At 39.5% G+C, this 20,165-nt stretch overlaps 1 protein-coding gene across 1 annotated transcript; it reads right to left on the minus strand.

Annotated features, from left to right (window-relative positions):
- Positions 1-977: 977 nt before the first annotated feature.
- On the minus strand, positions 978-6,340 carry gdf5 (growth differentiation factor 5). Its single transcript, XM_039735938.1, has 2 exons — positions 5,610-6,340; positions 978-2,481 (listed from the first exon to the last, which is right to left on the minus strand). Exons 1-2 carry the CDS (start codon positions 6,103-6,105, stop codon positions 1,616-1,618), a joined length of 1,362 nt encoding a protein of 453 aa, XP_039591872.1. The 5' UTR covers positions 6,106-6,340; the 3' UTR covers positions 978-1,615.
- Positions 6,341-20,165: the final 13,825 nt, after the last annotated feature.

A 20,165-nucleotide genomic window follows, 5' to 3' on the forward strand; every position in this document is an offset into this window, starting at 1 on the left:
TACAGGTCTCTGATATTCTTAAGTTACTGGGAGAATAGTACTCTAAGAGCTGGTCTAAACAGAGTAGACAGACATAGACAATCCAAGAATGACTCCCTTCATGGTTTGAATAAAAATAATAAACTCTTCTGGAGAAGTAATACCTGCTTGTAGTTTAGCACTTAGCTGACTCCAATTGTATGCAGCCTGAAGATATCATGTATTATCATGTGGGTTCATCACACACCAAGACAAAGTGTTGGGTCATGGTTCAGTGTCATTCAGGTGAGAGGCATGTGCAGAAGATATATGGACATACTACTACATAGTCATGAGAAGACCATCTGAGAAGCGCCCGTGGATGTTTTGCTGGGATCAGGCCACTGGAAGGAGATTCTGAACATGCTGGCCTAAAAGTACCTGGAAATACCCAAAGAGCAGCTGAAGATGATCTCTGGAGAGAAGTAGGACTAGTCAGCCTTGCTCTTTCTGTTACATTTGTGACCCTCACTTGGAAAAATGAGTGGCATAAGGGGATCATTCATCATATCATACAGCATAAAAGCAGGACAAGAGAAAGGTGGAGGTTACACCGTCATGATATGCAGTATCATAGTAAGTAATATAACACAATGGAGATACCCTACCTTGGAACAGGTGTATAAGTTATGAGGTAAGAGCAGATAGATCTCCCACAGTTATACAGAATGATATAAATCTAATCCTTGGTGCTATTAAATGGATGATTAAGCCTTATGGCCACTTTGATTTATCAATCAGCTGAACAAAATGGAAGAACATACATCAAACATGTCATTGCTGCATAGACAGGAATCCAGAAAGCAGCATAATGGGAGTTCAACAGGCAATACTACCCATTGCACCAACAGCCATTTGACCATCCGCTTGAGCCCTGTGACGGACTTGGATAGTCCAAACCAGCAGAATTACTTAGGAGTTGGCTAGAATGAAAATAACAGCCTACATAAGATTCTGCATTAAAATATTAAACCATTTATTTCAAACATGTATAAATACATTATATACACAGTGAATTCTCAAGTTTGCATCTCCTAGAATACATAAAGTGTTTCTATAATATTTGTGTCTACTTGCATCCAGATAATGTTCACTATATAGAGCCCACCTAGATAAAGTTCCTTGCATCTTCTGCTTGGAAGACTCACAACAATGAGGATGGGGTGGTCATCAAAGCTTTCTGTGAATACTGGTCATAGCTGCACAAAATGGTGATCTCCTGTTGCTGCTGGATGCAGAAATTAAATGCACATTCCAGCCTGATTTGCCTTATTAACAGTCTTGTGAATTAGAGCAAGTCTGGCATGAGTGACAGTACAGCTTTTTAAAAGACCGCTGACCTCCAGGAGATCACTTCTTCTGTGTGGGTAGAAGTCTTAACAGACAAACACAATGGCTGTCATGGTGAGCCAAGGTGCTAATCCAGGGATTTGGCTGTTGTGTTATTTACCACCTCTCCATTAAGGGCTGTTGGACATCTGCTCAGCAGTATGCATTGTCCTTTCATGAAGACTCCAAAGACCTCTGTACTCAGTTCCGCCCATTTCTTCTATGCTGGTCAGCACTTGGTTTGGAGGCATGCTGAGGACCAGTTATGTTACCTGCAGCCACAGGACTCCACCACCATGTCTTCATACTGCTTGTATACCACATTGTTTGCTGAATCTATATAGAGGATGCTTATGGGACTGAGGCGAGTGGGCACACAGCAAGTGGGCGGGGTGGATTCAGGGTCCATGGAGTTCATCAGAGTCTGAATAATAGCGTGATTTGTAGGCTCCAAATGTGAGCGCAACGGGAAGTCACAAACCCCTTCACAGTGATAGGCCTCATATTCCAAGGGGGCAATAATCCAGTCATCCCAGCCCATATCCTTAAAGTTCACATGAAGGGGTTTTCTGTTACACCGAGGCTTTGGTTTCATCTGCCTCTTCCCCTGACGAGAGGAGAGAGGAGCCCTGCGTTTTCGTCTCTGATTGAATAAGTATTCATAAACTGTTTTGTCATCTTGACCAGACCTGGCCTTAATCTCATTAAAAAATAAGTCTCTCTTTTTGGTTCGGCCGAAAACCACAAAAACAGCCTTCTCTTTTACCTGGCGGCCGATTCTGTTGAATCCCAAGGCTCTCAAGTCCGCTGGCCGACCTCTTTCGTATACCTCCAGCTCAAAGCATAAATGTGCCAGGCTCTTAAAAGTTCGAAAGAGCTTCCAGATATCAAAAACTTCCCATTTGGGGGTATCAAGGAGGTTGAGACTCCGAGATTCCAGGAGCACCGCTGGCTGTTTGGCAGTTGGGCAGGTGAATAGCTTCAACAGAAATGTGCTGCCGAAAGGGAGGGCTTTTCGCGGGTCAGACGGCCGCTTGCGGAGAATGCGCAGTTCAGCTCCAAGCAGTCCATCTTTTTCCAAGGCACTGATGTCAAAATTATATTTTTGCTTTCTTATCAGAGGCATACGTTCTTCTGTGTGGGAAGGAAACAACAAAACAAAACAGTAAATGAGAGAAACAGAGAGGTCCAGGTCCACACCAGTCATGGTCCTGCTCTGGAGGCTTTGTCACTGGCAAGTACTGTATGAGCTTCATTTCCCCATGTCATTGAATAAAAATGAATTAATATAAAGCAATAAAACAGAAACAAATATTATAAGAAAACCAAAAATTCACAATATCACCACAGAGATATAATGCAAAAAATAACATTTGTATCCACATTGAATACATAGATTAAGCAAAAGCAGCGAATTAATGTCAGCTGTGTCAACTTTAGCCCAGAGTTATTAGATTTAGTTTCTTCTGGATATAACCGATGAATATATTTCAAATCAGGTTCTTAATCTGAGTTTAATTCTTTCTCAGCCACCAGGCTGAATGACATTTTTTAAAGATATGTACAAATGATATGGAAATTATACAGTCTTAGTTTTTAGTTGTATGGGATATGCTGATTTTCTTTAAGTTTTGGACTTTCTTATCTATCTATCTATCTATCTATCTATCTATCTATCTATCTATCTATCTATCTATCTATCTATGTGTTGAGTGTGTGGATTACTGAGACCTGTGATGTACTGATGTCTCATTGATGGCTGTTTACTGCCACATGCTCACAACTAGATAGATAGATAGATAGATAGATAGATAGATAGATAGATAGATAGATAGATAGATAGATAGATAGATAGATAGATAGCAATGAAATGAAAATTCACTGCATGAAAATGTTTAAGGGCTGGATCTTTAATGGTTATGATTAATGATTTGTGTTCCTGGTATGTGATGAAATTATCAATATAAAAATAAAGCATTACTATCAGATTATTGATATGTATGCATAATTGCAACCTTTCCATCATTTCTTTTGTTTAATTGCTTAAATGAAAAAAATAATAAAATTACAGTACAGGGGCCTTTTTAAATGACAGGGAGGTAAAGAAGACACTGCACTGACGTTTGTGTCTACATGTTTCAGAGATCGAGCCATTACATTCAAGTACACTGACAGAAAGAAACACATAATAATAATAATAATAATAATAATAATAATAATAATAATAATAATAATAATAATAGCAGCAGAAATACTGAAAAATTCCACTCAGATAGCACCTGTGCTACCATACACCGCAAGAATGTCACCACTCACGGCGCAGTCACAAGAAGCCCGGGAATGAATCTGAACCTCCACTTGGTAAGGCTTAAATATATGCCAATATGTCTATCTCCGCGACAAACGAGCTACCTTAATGTACTTCAAATGTGAATAAAACTGTTAATGTCAACCATACATACCAATTTTTAGCTTCGAGATGCTTGAAATAACTAATCACCGTTATCTACTTTTGCAGCTGGATAAGCTTCTTCCTGTGTGACCCTTGATTGGATTAAAAGAGTTTGAAAAGCTTCGCATCCTTTCATCTCCCCACCTGACAATAAATATCTTATAAATCTATAAACGCATTTATCCACCGATAAAGATCTAAAGTCTAAACTCGAGGACCTTTCAGAAAAGAAACGTTTAATGATGACAAATGTGCAGAACACTCGTTTGAATACGAACTATCTCAACAATTAAATGGTTTACTCTTTAACCCATACATTACTATGTTATTAGAAAGATAGATAGATAAATTTTACATTTTGAAAAAGCGTATATTTTAATCCATCCATCTATTTTCCATATCTCTTAATTTAGAAAGCTTTGTTTCCAGATGGTATAGGTAGCATCGGATACAAGATAAGAACGAAGCCGGACAAGAAACAATTAAGCACCAAGCGTCCTTGTCTCACAGATAAGAGCCGCCACTTGGCATAACTCACAAGTTCTACGGTTCTAAATTGCACTTTACTAGGTTGTATGATCTCTGTTGAAGCATTGATTAACAAAAAAACATTTCATTCTGGGAAGGGTTCTTTGTATATGAAATGGATGCTTTAGGTTTTTAAAGAGTTCCGAATACGAGGACAAAAAAGAACTATTTAATGTACAATAAGCTACCTAGCAGGATACAACAAATCAAGAAAACCCGCACTGTGCCTGTGTTACTGTACGCAGCAAGAGTAACATCGAAATCAGGAACCCATTCGTGTTTCACAAATGTGTTATCATCTATTCATAGATATTTACTTCTGGAGCCGGCTATGGATCTAAACAAATACAAGTTCTTTCTGGAACCGTCCAGTGAATGATTCTTTTGGGAGAAAAAATGATTCCCGTATAGCATCGCTCTAAAGAACCACTTTGGCACTCTATTTTTTAAGAGTGGACTTTCTTTAAATAATGAAACAAAATAGTATTCGGAGATAAAAAGAAACCAAACAAGGGGTAAAAGTTTATATTGTTCATATTATGAAAGTCATGAGTAGCTGAAAACATCTATGAGTATTTCCACTGCTTTCTCTGAAATATACTTCGTAGATTTGCTTTAAATAATTTTCTAGCGTAAACCAACCAAAGTCAACCAAGGGCGGCATGGTGGCGTAGAGATTAGCGCCGCTCCTGTATGCAAGTACCGCGCACACGCGGTTTGTGTGTAGTTTGCAGACACTCTTAGTATCTGTACAAGTTCTCCTTCAGTTACTCGGGTTTAAGTTAACGCAAAGTGAGTCGAACTGTGCTCGATAAAGGACCGGAGCCCTCATATTCAAGCCTTGCTTCAGGTACTGCGGAGACACCACATTGGCTTTCCGCAACACTAAATTGGAATAAGTGGTTTATTAAATGAATGGACGAAACCGTCAAACATTTAAGCGCTCCTTACTGTTTTTTTTTCCATATCGCCTTATTGCGTTATTCGCATATGACGTTTCTATTAAAATTGTACTTTCTAGTGCTAAATCCTCAAATCTTGCCTCCTGTCTTTTCCGTTATTTTAATTTTACCTTCTCACTAGTCGCATTTCCTCTTACTTTATAATTCATTATTACTCTACTTTTCCTTAAAGCCTTTTCTTACAAGTTTACCGCAATCTGGGCTACGTTTCATATACCTTTGGTAACTGTGCTAACTTTATTTTTTAAGACATGCAGGGAACCTTCTTCTTGTCATCCTATCATCACGCCACTAATGCTGCCCTTTTCAGCCTTGCTCACCTTGACCCTTCTCCACGAAACTGGTGATGGTGTTAGCTAAGCCAGCCTGCTGCGCCGCGGAAGTGTTGAAGCCCACGCGCTCCGCTTCTGACAGAGTCTTATACAGGGACAGCATGTAGTCGTGGGGGGTCACATGGGGGTGTTTGGGGATCTTGCTCTTTCCTGGAATTTTCAGCAAGGCAGCCGGCTTCCGGCCATTTGTCGCATGCCCCACTAACCTGGGGGCAGCAGATGAGCCCATCTTAATGGGCGATGGGGTGACCCATGACCTGGCGGCTTCCATTCTCCCCAAGTCCATACCACCCGCTTTTGTGAGCTCTTCGGTCCTAATTGGAGTGATCCTAGCCACATGTCCGCCGTTGGAGCGGACGAATGAAGGGCTGACTTTTTTGTTGCCGTCCGAGAGATCTTGCGCGTTTAAACGTCTAGTCGCCACATCCAGAGAGAGAATAGTCCAGCACCCGAATAAAAAAGGGAGTCGGGTCAGTACTTTCATCCTCTGATCCCTCGGTGAAGTTCAGCGAGAAAAAAATCTCCCGAGGCGTTTGGCAGGTGGATCGAGCGTACATAAAACAGAGGCGCAAATCCGTAGATTGCCCGGTGAGTGAAGACCCCAGTTGGCTGCGCTGACCTTTCCTTTGCCGGCCAGTCCCATAGTGAAAAGAGCTGAGCACGGAAAGAGCGAAGGTGCGCACGACGTGTGTCTGCGCAGAATGAGAAAGTCCACTTCCCTTTTCTGGCGCAAATCTGCCCGCTATCTTGAAGGAGAACTTGTTTAAATCCCAGGTTTTTTTTTTTTTTTGGTTTTTTTTTAAGCAGAGGAGAATGGCGTAATGCTGCCTCTGTGTTAAAAAAAATGCAAACTTTTGAATCTCTTCCAGTGAAAATATTTCACACACAGAAAGCCGCAGGTGCTCCGAAATCTTTACAAACCTGAACTCAAGAAATGGAAACGGAATTCCAACCCAAACCAGTTTAATTACTCTCTGATGTCATGCTGTCCAAACTAATTTAAGTGCAATATATTTCTTTTCAAATCTTCCTTATTCTTTCCATTGCAATGGCTTATGTGCTGTGTGAAAAGGAAAAAAAATGACCAAGGGTTGTCATGAAAACATTCGAGATTTTTTTTTTATTTAGTTTTTTATTTATATTCATCAGTTCAAAAGGTAAATGATCTTATTTAAATTACAGATAATGAGCCCTATACATTATATCACATAGGCATGGAAAAGCTGACCTGCTGAAATTACTGTTACTGCCGATACTGAACTCATTAGGTCATTTTAACCACCTGCTTATTGAAATGAGGAGACCCCAGTCCCACAAGTGACTAGTTAATAATTCAATTGAAAATCTTAGCTCCAAGTCATCCGGCTGTTTTGACATGTGCCGGACGCTGGCTCGCCTTCACTCCCGCTTTTTAATTGCCCTTGCTTTTCTGAAGTTGTATTTTGGAGTTATTCTCCCTACCCTACTGAACCATTGAACCCTTACTCACTGCCATTTGCTGTTGGGTAGCTTCAAAGTCCAGGTGAAAGGCGTTATGTGAATTAAGCATTTATTTTCTCAAAAGTCATGAGCCATTATAGAACCAAATAAAAAGATGCAGCTATTCAGTGTTTATTTTCATTGGCTTCTATGGTGCATGTACAGTACAAATAAAATATAAACCCCAAAATGAATTTTTGGTTAGTTTTAAGGCTTCAACAGCAGCGATACTTTACTTTTTGGTTATGACTTTTGCCTCTTACCAGGCTATGCTTCTAAAAAAAAGTCTTTTCCTTTAAGACAGTACACAAGAAGTGAATTGCTTTGTGAATTGCTTCATGGCTCACCTTAACCCACATAATGAAATAGTGGTGCATTCACATCACCTCAATAACAGTGGCAGTTCTGGATGTTACCGACTAGAAATACAAAGCAGCACAAAGTGTGTGATGCGATTCAGCTATTTAAGCTATGCATATTCTAAATGACAGAATTCTCCATAGGTTATTCATTGTATACATTATTGTAAAAGTTCAGTGTACTGTACATCAAAACCAAGACACCTCGATTAAAATGGAATAATTTACAGATGGGCCCTGCTGGTCCTGACTGGAATAAACAGAGAAGAATCCAAAATGCTTGGTCATTTGAAACTGAAACATGTTGAGTTACCATATTGTCAAGCTCTGCCTCTTATAATATTTAATCCTACTTCACTCTCTATATTTTATCAAGTCTCCTAGACTAGGAAAACAATCCTAACTGGCTCAGAAACCTCAATAGGATGCACATTTACTCCTGTTCATAGTTGTTGGAGAGAAATTATTTTATAAATTTATTATTTAGAAAATGACTCCTAACTTCTCTGGGATTTCAGAAAGTTTGTGGAATGTCCTAAATCTTCAGGAGATGCCAAAAGATGGCATGTAGGCAGAGACTGACACACACATCCTGGGAAAGATGGAATGCTTTGAATGCTATAAGACAATAATTAATAATGCTGGAAACTGGAGACACAAAGATGTCAAAATGGGGATGTAAGACATTCAAAAGGCTTCACTAAAAAGCTTCACTTGCCAGGCCAGGCATCCTTTGCCTGCCCAGAGAGGCCTCACCCCAGGGGTTTAATCCTAGCTTCACTAGCAACTAGAGGTTGAAATCTTTTAAAAGAAAGTTAAAAGTCCTAAAATATATCAAAAAACCCCACAAGTAAAAGGATTTATTGTAAACCTTGTCTTGTAAATCCTTCTTTTATAAAAAAGAAGAACTTATTAATAAAAAAAATACAAAGCAAGGCTCCACAGACCAAAAGAATGCGATGATGCGGGTTGGCTCCATGCTACCGGGTTCTTCCAGGAGCCTATTGAACCTGTCACTGCTGATAATGTACACGTGGGATGAGCCTGGCAAATGAGGAAACACATGCAGCAGCAAGGGGTAGGTGTGAAAGGGATTCAGTGCTTTTATTAAAACAATCCATCAAAACAAATAGGTGTCCAAAACAGTAAAGTGCAAAAGTTCAATCAATAAATAAATGATCCCTAAACAAGTGACTGTGGAGGTTAAAATCAAAATACATAAATCCATTGAAACTAGGTAAAAAAACAATGCAGGAAGCTTCTTTAAAACTCAGAGACTGGTGCACTTCTTCAAAATCAACATCTTTTCTGCTAATCTCAAATGGGACCTTGCAGCAAAGGAGACGCCCAACTGAAAGGCACAGCCATCCTTCTTCCTCAGGTCTGGGTTCCTACTGTTCCATGGCAACCAGCAGGGCTCCCCTTCCAAGCCTCCCCAACTCCCACTGCCTTCCTGGATTTATGTGACGAGTCCCTCCAGCCTGAGCATCGGCCCCATGCTCCCCAAGGGACTCTTCAGCCAACTGCCTGCCTCCTCTCTTTTTCACTCACACATGCATCAGCTCTCTCCACCTCCTGCCTTCTCTCTCCTTCCTTTAACCTCCTTTCTTCTTTTTTTTTTCTTCTGATCTGTTTCCTCTTCTGTCCAAAGCAGGCTCCTTTATGCTCTTCTGGTTAATTGGGTAAACTTACAGTGCATCCGGAAAGTATTCACAGCACATCACTTTTTCCACATTTTGTTATGTTACAGCCTTATTCCAAAATGGATTCAATTCATTTTTTTCCTCAGAATTCTACACACAACACCCAATAATGACATGCTTGAAAAATGTTTACTTTAGGTTTTTGCAAATTTATTAAAAATAAAAAAATTGAGAAAGCACATATACATAAGTATTCACAGCCTTTGCCATGAAGCTCAAAATTGAGCTCAGGTGCATCCTGTTTCCCCTGATCATCCTTCAGATGTTTCTGCAGCTTAATTGGAGTCCACCTGTGGTAAATTCAGTTGATTGGACATGATTTGGAAAGGCACACGCCTGTCTATATGAGGTCCCACAGTTGACAGTTCATGTCAGAGCACAAACCAAACATGAAGTCAAAGGAATTGTCTGTAGACCTCCGAGACAGGATTGTCTCGAGGCACAAATCTGGGGAAGGTTACAGAAAAATTTCTGCTGCTTTGAAGGTCCCAATGAGCACAGTGGCCTCCATCATCCGTAAGTGGAAGAAGTTTGAAACCACCAGGACTGTTCTTAGAGCTGGCCGGCCTTCTAAACTGAGCGATCGGGGGAGAAGGGCCTTAGTGAGGGAGGTGACCAAGAACCCGATGGTCACACTGTCAGAGCACCAGAGGTCTTCTGTGGAGAAAGGAGAAATTTCCAGAAGGACAACCATCTCTGCAGCAATCCACCAATCAGGCCTGTATGGTAGAGTGGCCAGACGGAAGCCACTCCTTAGTAAAAGGCACATGGCAGCCCGCCTGGAGTTTACCAAAAGACACCTGAAGGACTCTCAGATCATGAGAAACAAAATTCTCTGGTCTGATGAGACAAAGATTGAACTCTTTGGTGTGAATGCCAGGCGTCACGTTTGGAGGAAACCAGACACTGCTAATCACCAGGCCAATACCATCCCTATAGTGAAGCATGGTGGTGGCAGCATCATGCTGTGGGGATGTTTTTCAGCGGCAGGAACTGGGAGACTAGTCAGGATAAAGGGAAAGATGACTGCAGCAATGTACAGAAACATCCTAGATGAAAACCTGCTCCAGAGCACTCTTGACCTCAGACTGGAGCGACGGTTCATCTTTCAGCAGGACAACGACCTTAAGCACACAGCCAAGATATCGAAGGAGTGGCTTCAGGACAACTCTGTGAATGTCCTTGAGTGGCCCAGCCACAGCCCAGACTTGAATCCGATTGAACATCTCTGGAGAGATCTTAAAATGGCTGTGCACCGACGCTTCCGATCTAACCTGATGAAGCTTGAGAGGTGCTGCAAAGAGGAATGGGCAAAACTGGCCAAGGATAGGTGTGCCAGGCTTGTGGCATCATATTCAAAAAGACTTGAGGCTGTAATTGCTGCCAAAGGTGCATCGACAAAGTATTGAGCAAAGGCTGTGAATACTTATGTACATGTGATTTCTCCATTTTTTTATTTTTAATAAATTTCCAAAAACCTCAAGTAAACTTTTTTCACGTTGCCATTATGGGGTGTTGTGTGTAGAATGCTATAACATAACAAAATGTGGAAAAAGTGTTGCGCTGTGAATACTTTCCGGATACACTGTATGTGGAGCCACTCCCTCTGCAGCAGAATCATTGTGATGCCTGACTGATCCACCTACATCCACATGCACAGTATATGTAGCACAGTCAGCCAGTTCCCCAATTAAGCACATCGCAAAACATAGTCATGCATCTGATTGGAGCTGGCACCTTCTCAGGGCGCAATTGCTTATTTAAAACTTGCCACTTATTTCCTAGCCGTATACCTACTATACCATAAACAGACAAAAAGAAGTTGCCCAAAAGGTAATTCTAAATAAACAAAGTCTCAATTTGTAATCCAGAACCAAAATCTTTAGACAAAGCAAGAGAAATGATTAGCAGAAAATACAACACAAATAACAATACTCACAATCCTACAGACCAAATAAAATGGTTGGCAGTTGAATCATAGATCTGTCTCGAATATAAAGCCACAGACAAAGCACGAGAAACTCATAAGAAAAAGTTAGCACATAATTAACTAGTAATAAATAAACAGAAATAACAAAACAATAAAAGTAATGATTATCAGTGAACAAAAACAATACAAAATATACCAAAAAAACCAGTAAAAAGATATTGATTTAACAAAGATGGAATAAAATTCATAATAAATCTTGTATATTATGGGATGATTCCAGCTATGCAGAGAAGCCATGAGCTTTCAACTGAAAATAAAGTGCTAGTAGTATTACATTTTTGGCCACAGGGAAAATTTAGTTTTGCAATAGTGATGATGTAGGTATTTTACAAAATAATGTTGAATTTTGGCCAAAACTTTGAACACCCTTACAATAGGGAAGGAAATATGCAGATATATATATCTCCCCACCACTCCACTTGAGGTAATGTTAAAACAAACTGCATTCATGAAAAATGTTTGTTTCCCTGCACACTCATAAAGATCATTTCCCCAACTGTGGATGTGAATACATTAGGTTAACTGCAAGCAAAATCACAGTATTAACAGACAGAGGGTCATAGATATAAACTGTAGTATAGAAGCCAGTAAATTACACTGAAGATAAGCAGGGCTGGGTGGGTCATTGACATCGACATGTCACACAGGTACTCTGAGCTCTGCATACCACAAACCCCTGGAATATTCATGTTACACTTTACAAGCCCAAGAAGGTTCAAGAATGCAGGCAGAGACTACAAGGGTGTTAGATACAGCAAATAGAGCTTCACAGAAGATAAGAGGGGATCAGGGAGAGGATCACAGCATGCAACTCTGGAAAATGATAGGGAGCACAGGAAGAATGAATGCAGCTTATAAGCATGGTTAATGTTAGTAAATGTTACTTTACTTTTCTTCTGAAAGTACAGCTATGAATCAGTCATTTTGAAATATACATGTTTATTACCATGCTGTCCTATCATTCAGTATTTTGTTTCTGAGTATTTTCCTCTTGTTGCTGATTACAGTATTATTCTTGATGTTATTGCAAAATAGTAATAATTACATGCAGTTTAGCACAATACCTTACCTTAACATTTTTTCTTTCCTGTGCTTCTTCTTCTTGTTCTTCTCCTATTACTTTATCTATTATTATTATCATTGTAGTGCAGTCTTAGCGTTAGTATGAAAACATCATTATGAGTACCAATTTGTGGCAAGGGGTGCTATAAATCATAATGTCATTTATTCTCAAATGTAGCCTCCTATTTTTTTGCTGGAAGTGGGAGTAGGAGGCTTCATATTTGCTTCTTATGTCCTACTTTAAGGTATGGCACATTCTTAGTCAGACTTTTAGTGCAGTTCTAGAAGCAATTATGAGACTCTTGATAGCACAGTTGTCTGTTTACTGTAATAACATATATTTTTCAAACTGCTTTTATTTTATATAGCACCTTTCTGAAGAAAGCTCCATCCCAAGTTGCTGTTCAGGTTCTGAGGAAACATGCATATGTTTTACAGCAGTAACACAAGCAGGTTAAGTGACTTAGCCAGATATTCAAAACAAGTTAAGGATGGGATTGAACTGATAACCTTGGTCTTTAAAGCCCATGCAACACTATCCTTCTCAGATTATGCTGTATGTACAGTACGTGACCACTAAGCTACCAAAGATCCATCTGCTCTCTACAATGACATGGACCACAATATTACACTAACAGTTCAATGCATGAAGGTACCCAAGGTCTTGTACAGGAGAACCTTCCTCACCTCATTAAATGTTAAAAGTGTCTAAGTCTTCTACCTTGCACCCTCAGTTAACTGAACTGATCTTGTTATTCACTCCACAACATGTATCAGGCATTTCTTTTTTCATCACTGCACAGTTTTTTTTTTCTGCTTTTGGTTGTAAACATTTTGAGGTTTTCAAAAGTGAGATACAAATTCCTAATTAATTAAATAGTTAAGTAAATTGGATTATTCAGGTGGAATTAAAAGCAGAAAGCCTCAGACATTTAGCCTCTCCTGATTAATCACCTAGGCTTCAGAGCAAAGATGGTCTACTAAAGCCCTCCAGGACTAGTGAGTCTTCTGGTTTTCATTACAATTTAGATCTTAATTACTTAAAAGTTCTGATTAACTGGCATTTCTACAGATCCCAACGGGTTTTTATTTCATTAAGCGAGCTGTTCCCTTGAACTTGTGAAATGTAAAAGACAGTGATACATGCCCACAAATAAGCCCATGAGCATATCTATTACCATAATGGAGAAATTAGGCTGGAACAAAAAACCGCAAGAATCTTAGCAGAACTCCTGGACTTACCTCCATTTGACAAGATGCCTGGAACTTTGTTTTACTGCTAAACTAGTCTACTGCAGTATATTGTATGGTATATGCCATGCACTATGAACTTCATGGTAAAACTATGAGTACAATGAAAAGAAATTCAACCATTTGGACAACAGTACAAGTGAAAAAGCAGAATGTTAATGGAGTGTTTTTATTCTCGACACAAACCTGTCTTTCTGATGGGGAACCTGAGGAAATCTGAGATCTTTAGAATCAGTTCTGAAATAGCTGTTGGTGCTATAGATATAGTGAGGAATCAGTCATGTAGCTTGCTTTTATAAAAAGTGTCCATGCCACCACTGACTGACAATATTCAAGGCTTTTGTATGGTTTTGGTAAGATAGGGCCTTTCCTGGCAACATTGGTTAAAAGGTAGCAACTCATTTTTGATGTAACACTGGTACGTTGTAGGGTAGGATACTTGAGAGTTGTCAGTTAACATAGCAAGCAGCTCTTTTACCACAGAAAATTCAGAGCAGATATGGAAAGAACATATTAACTTCATACTTGGGCGGGCTTGGATGTAGCAGTGCTAAACTCTGCCCCACTGTCGCACCAAAGTATTTACCCATTTGGACTTTTTCACCAGATCACCAGAGCAAAACCAATCCTGTCCAAAGATAACAAGATGATTTGCAAATCTTAGCACCTTCAGCTCTATCTCCTGCTTTCTGGTCAGTGCCACCATCTCCAATCCATATAACATAGCTGGTCTCACTACCATCCTGTAGATTCACTCTTGCTGGCAACCATCTGTCATAAATTACTCCTGACACCCTTCTCCTCCCATTCCACCCAGCCTGGACTCTCTTTTTCACCTCTCTTACACATTCCCCATTTCCCCATTATCTCTGTACTGTTGATCCCAAGTGTTTAAACTCATCCACCTTCGCCAGCTCTACTCACTGCATCCTCACCATTCCACTGATGTCCCTCTCATTCACACACATGTATTCTGTCTTGTTCCTACTGACCTACATTCCTCTCTTCTCTAGAGCATATCTCCACCTCTCCAGGGTCTCCTCAACCTGCTCCCTATTATCACTACAGATCACAACGTCATCAGCAAACATCCTAGTCCAGGCACTCCTGTCTAATCTTTTCTGTTAACCTGTCCATCACCATTGCAAATAAGAAAGGGCTCAGAGCTGATCCCTGATGTAATCCCACCTCCATGTTGAATGCATCCGTCGCTCTTACCGCAGACCTCACCAAGGTCACACTTCCCTCATACATATCCTGTACAACTCTTACATACTTCTTGTGAGTATGTTTCCATCTTTATCCTTTATGACCCAAAATGCTGCACATCCTTTCCAGCTTGGTCCATCTGGGGGTTAAAAACAAACAAGGCCAAATTGAGTACCAAAAATAAAAATCACAAATTCAAAGAAAAGAAATCTACAAAAAACACTTAATGCTGATCCTGAGAGCCTGACTATCTGCCTTTAATATATCGGCATAGGGTGGTCATTTTTCTAAAAACATTATGGTGGCCGTGAAAGTCTACATAAAGGGGACAAGAAACATGTCTAAATACATTATTACAACCAATAATATTAGAACAATTGTGACAAAAAGAGGCTAATCAGTCTAACAAGCTCATCTATCCTATCCTTTAGATTTTAAGGTCCCTGAACTCCCACTATCTACCACACTACTTAGTAATTTTTCCATGAGTCACAGTTGCTTGAGTGAAGAAAAACTTTCCAACATTTATGTGAAATCACTTCCTAAGAATAATGCATATATAATGAACAACAAATAAACAAATGAATACTCAAAACACAAAGGCCAAAAACATGGTTAACAACAAAATAAATAAAAAATGATTTACCTAAAAAATAAAAATGTACTTGAGCCATGGATAAACCCTGGGCAACCTGCAACAGTTTTACTTGTTTTTGTGTTTTTGAGCAGCAGAGAAAAAATACCAAAAAGCTACACTAATTGTATTTATAGTTAGGGCATTCTTAACAGTATCATAGCCCCCCTGGCAAAGTAGACCACCAGTTTTGATAGTAAAACAGAAACATACATAGGCATCAGAAACATCGTGGGCACTGGCCAGAGCCCATTGTGCCCATATGCTATAGTAATACAAATATCAGAAACTAAAATGGCCACAGAGCTTTTTTCATTTAATATATATAATTATTGATTTTAATTAGAAACAGATAACATTCCATACAGTAAAGTCAAATTTAACAAATCAAAGCAAAATTCAGCCTCCACCCAAGAAAAAGAGAGAGGAGCCAGCCACCAAAGCTACTGTATAAAGTGAGCAAGAAAAGAAGGGTGTCCTTTTCCCCGAAATGGAAGCTTATTATAAAAATGTTATTGATTAGATCCACTGACTTAGGAGTGGTGGGGTGGAATTCTTCCAGTTGAGCAACATAAGTCTATGAGCAGTAGTGTAGTAAAGGAAATTACAGTGTGTTTGTCCTTCTCTAATTTAAGGCCGTCTGGGAGCACACCACACACAGCTGTAAATGGGTTTGGAGTGATTGTGACACCAAGGCTGACTGATAGGAGAGAGAGAGAGGTTAGGAGCATACATTGATACAGTGCATTGCTGCACCCACCACATGACAAACCAACTCAGTATCCCAGATTAGGACCCAAGTGCAGCCATGCAACTGGTGATACCTCAGCACCATACTAGTTCAGATGGAGTGGAACAGTGCGAGGTATGAAAAGATTTTAGTCCAGATTGTTGTTAATTTGGTGTACGTCCTGAACATGTGGCCCAGTGAGGCTGGAGCAAGATTGCAACATTCACAAGTTGAATCTTGCCCTGGAAACAATTTGGACAATTTTAAATGAGACAAATGAACTTGATAAAAAATTTTAAGTTGAATGACTGAATGCTTTGCACATATGGAGCTCAAGTATATTCTGTGCATGGCTGCCTTCCACTCCTTTTCTGAAATATTGAGTGACAGATCCTTTCCCCAGTGTACTTTGGGGTCTTTGAAAGAAAGAGATTTTAATTATTTTTTTTTTATACATTTTAGAGATGCTACCTTAGTCTTCAAGATTGATCAATAATTCTTCTGGAATAGAACAAGGTCAAGGTAGAAGGTAAGGAAAATTGGGCAGGTTCTGTCTAGCAAAGTTTCTAGCTTGAAAGTAATGAAGGAATTTTGTTGATGAAAAGTTGTATTTGAAGAATTGTTGTTTGTAGGATGCAAAGACATTGTCTATGTACAAGTTCCTAAGTGTTTTAATCCTGGATATTTTCCAGACATTGAATAGTGTATATGTTAGGGAAAGTGGAAAAAGGTGGTTGTTATGTAGAGACACAAGAGATAAAAGCTTTTCTGTTTTAAAGTGCTTCCTACATTGGTTCCATATTCTGAGATAATGAAGGGTAATTGAATTTTTAGTGTAATAATGGTAGTTTTTATTAACTGGGGCACAGAGCAGGGAATGTAAAGATGTACTGCAAGATTTTATTTCTATTGCAGACCAGACTTGTGGATATTCATCAATTTGTGTCGATATCTAGGGACCTCATGTATAACAGTACGTATGCACAAAAATCTTGTGTACGCCTGTTTCCACACTCACATTGCAATGTATAAAAACAAGGAACAATCTCTGGATGGGGAGCCAGCTTGTTGCTACCACTGTGCCACCTTGTCCTCTTGTTTAATACATGCTTTAATTCATTTCATTATGAAAATGATTATCAAGTATACTGTCCATCTTAGTATTTAAATTGTTCAGAGAGCTGTAATATCATGAATGTAATGTATTCTGTGTCTTGTCGGCGTAAGAGAAAGCCCATTTAAGAAGCATGTAGTGATTCACACACATAGAACACATGCAGTATGAAGCATTTAACATAACTTTAGTTACAATGGGATCTGAGATGATTTTAGTAAATTAAACATTGATTTTAATATTAAGTTTAAAACATTCTACTTTAATGACACAATAAACAACAAGACTGAAGTGGACATTTTGACCTTTTTTTATTGTGTCCCTATTTCATTTTCTTTCTCTATACCCTAATACACTTTTGCATGACATTCAGGTGGTGGGCAAGACCTCACATTTTTACTGCACTGTGTGACTTGAATTTTCAAGTTTCTCCACACTCTGTTTTACTCAATTGACTTCCTTTTCTTGTTTATATCATATATATTATATATATACCAATGCTTAAACCAACAAATAGTATGTTTTTCCTTGCCTCAACTTCACATTCGCTGAAATTCTTTTTTTCACATGCTTCAAGACTGAATAGAAAGGTCTATTTATATTGATTTGCATAGTAAAATTCTTGGAGGAGTCTGGGTGGGGCAACAGGAGTGTGCATGTGCATTGCTTTTCACGCTGACTGGGATTTATGGAGCTAAAGTTCATGGAAATTGGCTTACACACAGTTTTGTGCATCTGAATTTTTTTGTGTGTATGCACATTTCCACTTTTGTCTGTATGCCATGCTTCAGTGTGAGTTCTACACACGGTGTTATGCATGAGGTCCCATGCCTGTACATTTGTCACCCTGTAATAAAATTGAAAGTTGGGCAGTGCCATGCACACTTCTGCTTTAGGCTGTTGTAGAGTCACCCTTTGAATGCATTGAAGTTTTGAAATCCAAAAAAATGAAGAAATGATTAAGTCTAATCTCTCTATTATAAAAAAAAATCTTGGAAGGAGATGAGATGTGATTGTCTCAGAGGCACTATCACATCCTGCGAGGCGAATCTTCGTGCCAAGCGATGTAACCACACCCAGGGCCAGAAGCCCATCCATCCATTTTCTAACCCGCTGAATCAGAATACAGGGTCACGGGGGTCTGCTGGAGCCAATCCCAGCCAACACAGGGCACAAGGCAGGAACCAATCCTGGGCAGGGTGCCAACCCACCGCAGGACACACACAAACACACCCACACACCAAGCACACACTAGTGCCAATTCAGAATCGCCAATCCACCTAACCTGCATGTCTTTGGATTGTGGGAGGAAACCGGAGTGCCCGGAGGAATCCCACGCAGACACGGGGAGAACATGCAAACTCCACGCAGGGAGGACCCGGGAAGCGAACCCGGGTCTCCTAACTGCGAGGCAGCAGCGCTACCACTGCGCCCAGTGAGACAAAAACCTATGCAAAGAGATTTGGAAAAGTCCTGCGTGATTATGTCAGACACATTTCTTGTAGAGAGAAAGAAACAATATTCACTCACGGGTAGTTACACCTTGTGTTGTCACAATGTAATTCCAAACACGGAATCAAAAATCAATGCGATATTGATGAAAAGGTAAAAGCGAAAAGAGATTGGAGATATGGACATAGGTGATATGACAGAAGTGTGCCATGCAAAATGCAGGTCATGCAACATGGCAGCAGCAGCAAGACAGCAGCTCATCGAGCAAAGAGGAGGTAAAAAAAAGGTGTTTCCCATTGTATCACCATTTAAGAGGGGTCTCCTTGGGGTGCGTTCAGCCCCCATCTTCATAACGCAAGTGGCAGAAACAATAAGTGCTTGGCGCGTACTTCAGGATTGGACGAGCGAAGCAAGCAGGGGGCAAAGCCCCCTAGTTTCTTAAAAAAAAATTGATAATGTATATGGGGATGCTATGAAATAGGAAGAGCAGGTTGAGAAGGATGGTTATCTTAACAATGTTGATTCTCCCTGCTAATGTAAGTTGAAGTGTAGACCATCTATTCATGTCTCATTTAATTTTTTCCATGCAGACAGCAAAAGTTTGTTGAAAAAGAGCTTTAAATTTACGTGTAATATTTACCCCTAGATATGTGTCCGGTCCGATATTATCTGCTAGAGATTTCACTGGAAAAAGCATGCTTTTATTCAAACTGATTATACGTCCAGATATCTTTTGAAAAACTACTAATGCGTTTAGGACTGCTAGCACAGAATTTTGTGGGACTGATACAAACAGTACCCTATCATCTGCATATAGTCATATTTTCTGTTCAAGTCCTTCTCTGACAGTCCCCTCATCTCTGATGTGTTTCAAAAGTATACTGCCAATGGTTCAATGCAAATAGCAAAGATGATAAGGGGCAACCTTGTCAAATTCCAATTTCTAGGAGCACCACTTCTAGTTATCTGAAATAACGCTCTTAAAACGAACTGAGGCTTCTGGACTACTATAAAGTAGTTTGATCCATGCACATATTTTTGGGCCAAGCCAAAATTTGTGCAACGTGGTGAAAAGGTAGTGCCATTCAAACATATCAAATGCTTGTTCTGCATCTAAAGATAATAGGATCTTTGGGCTGAATATATTATATTAAACAAACGTTGAAGGTTAGAAGTTAAGTGTCTACCATTAATAAATCATCTTTGGTCTTGTGAAATTACAGAAGGAAGCACTTTCTCAGTCCTTCTGGCTAGAATTTTGGAGAGTATCTTAACATGAACATTGTAGTAAGTCCTTGTGCTTCTTAGGAAATATGGTTATTAATGCTTGGTGAAAAGTTTGAGGTAGAATTTTTTTGTCTTTAGTTTCTATAAACACTGCTAATAATAGTAGAGCTAACTTATTTGAGGATTTTGTAATGAGATTCCACTAGGTAGCAATCAGGGAAAACTGCTTTCCCACTCAAATGAGCTTATAGCATCTAGTAATTCTGAAAGTGTTGGAGGTTTATCTAGTTCTGCAGCATTAAGAGTATCTAGCTGTAGTATCTCTAATGAATCA

Source organism: Polypterus senegalus, chromosome 14 (genome assembly GCF_016835505.1).
Source record: "Polypterus senegalus isolate Bchr_013 chromosome 14, ASM1683550v1, whole genome shotgun sequence".
Classification (NCBI taxonomy): Eukaryota; Metazoa; Chordata; class Cladistia; order Polypteriformes; family Polypteridae; genus Polypterus; species Polypterus senegalus.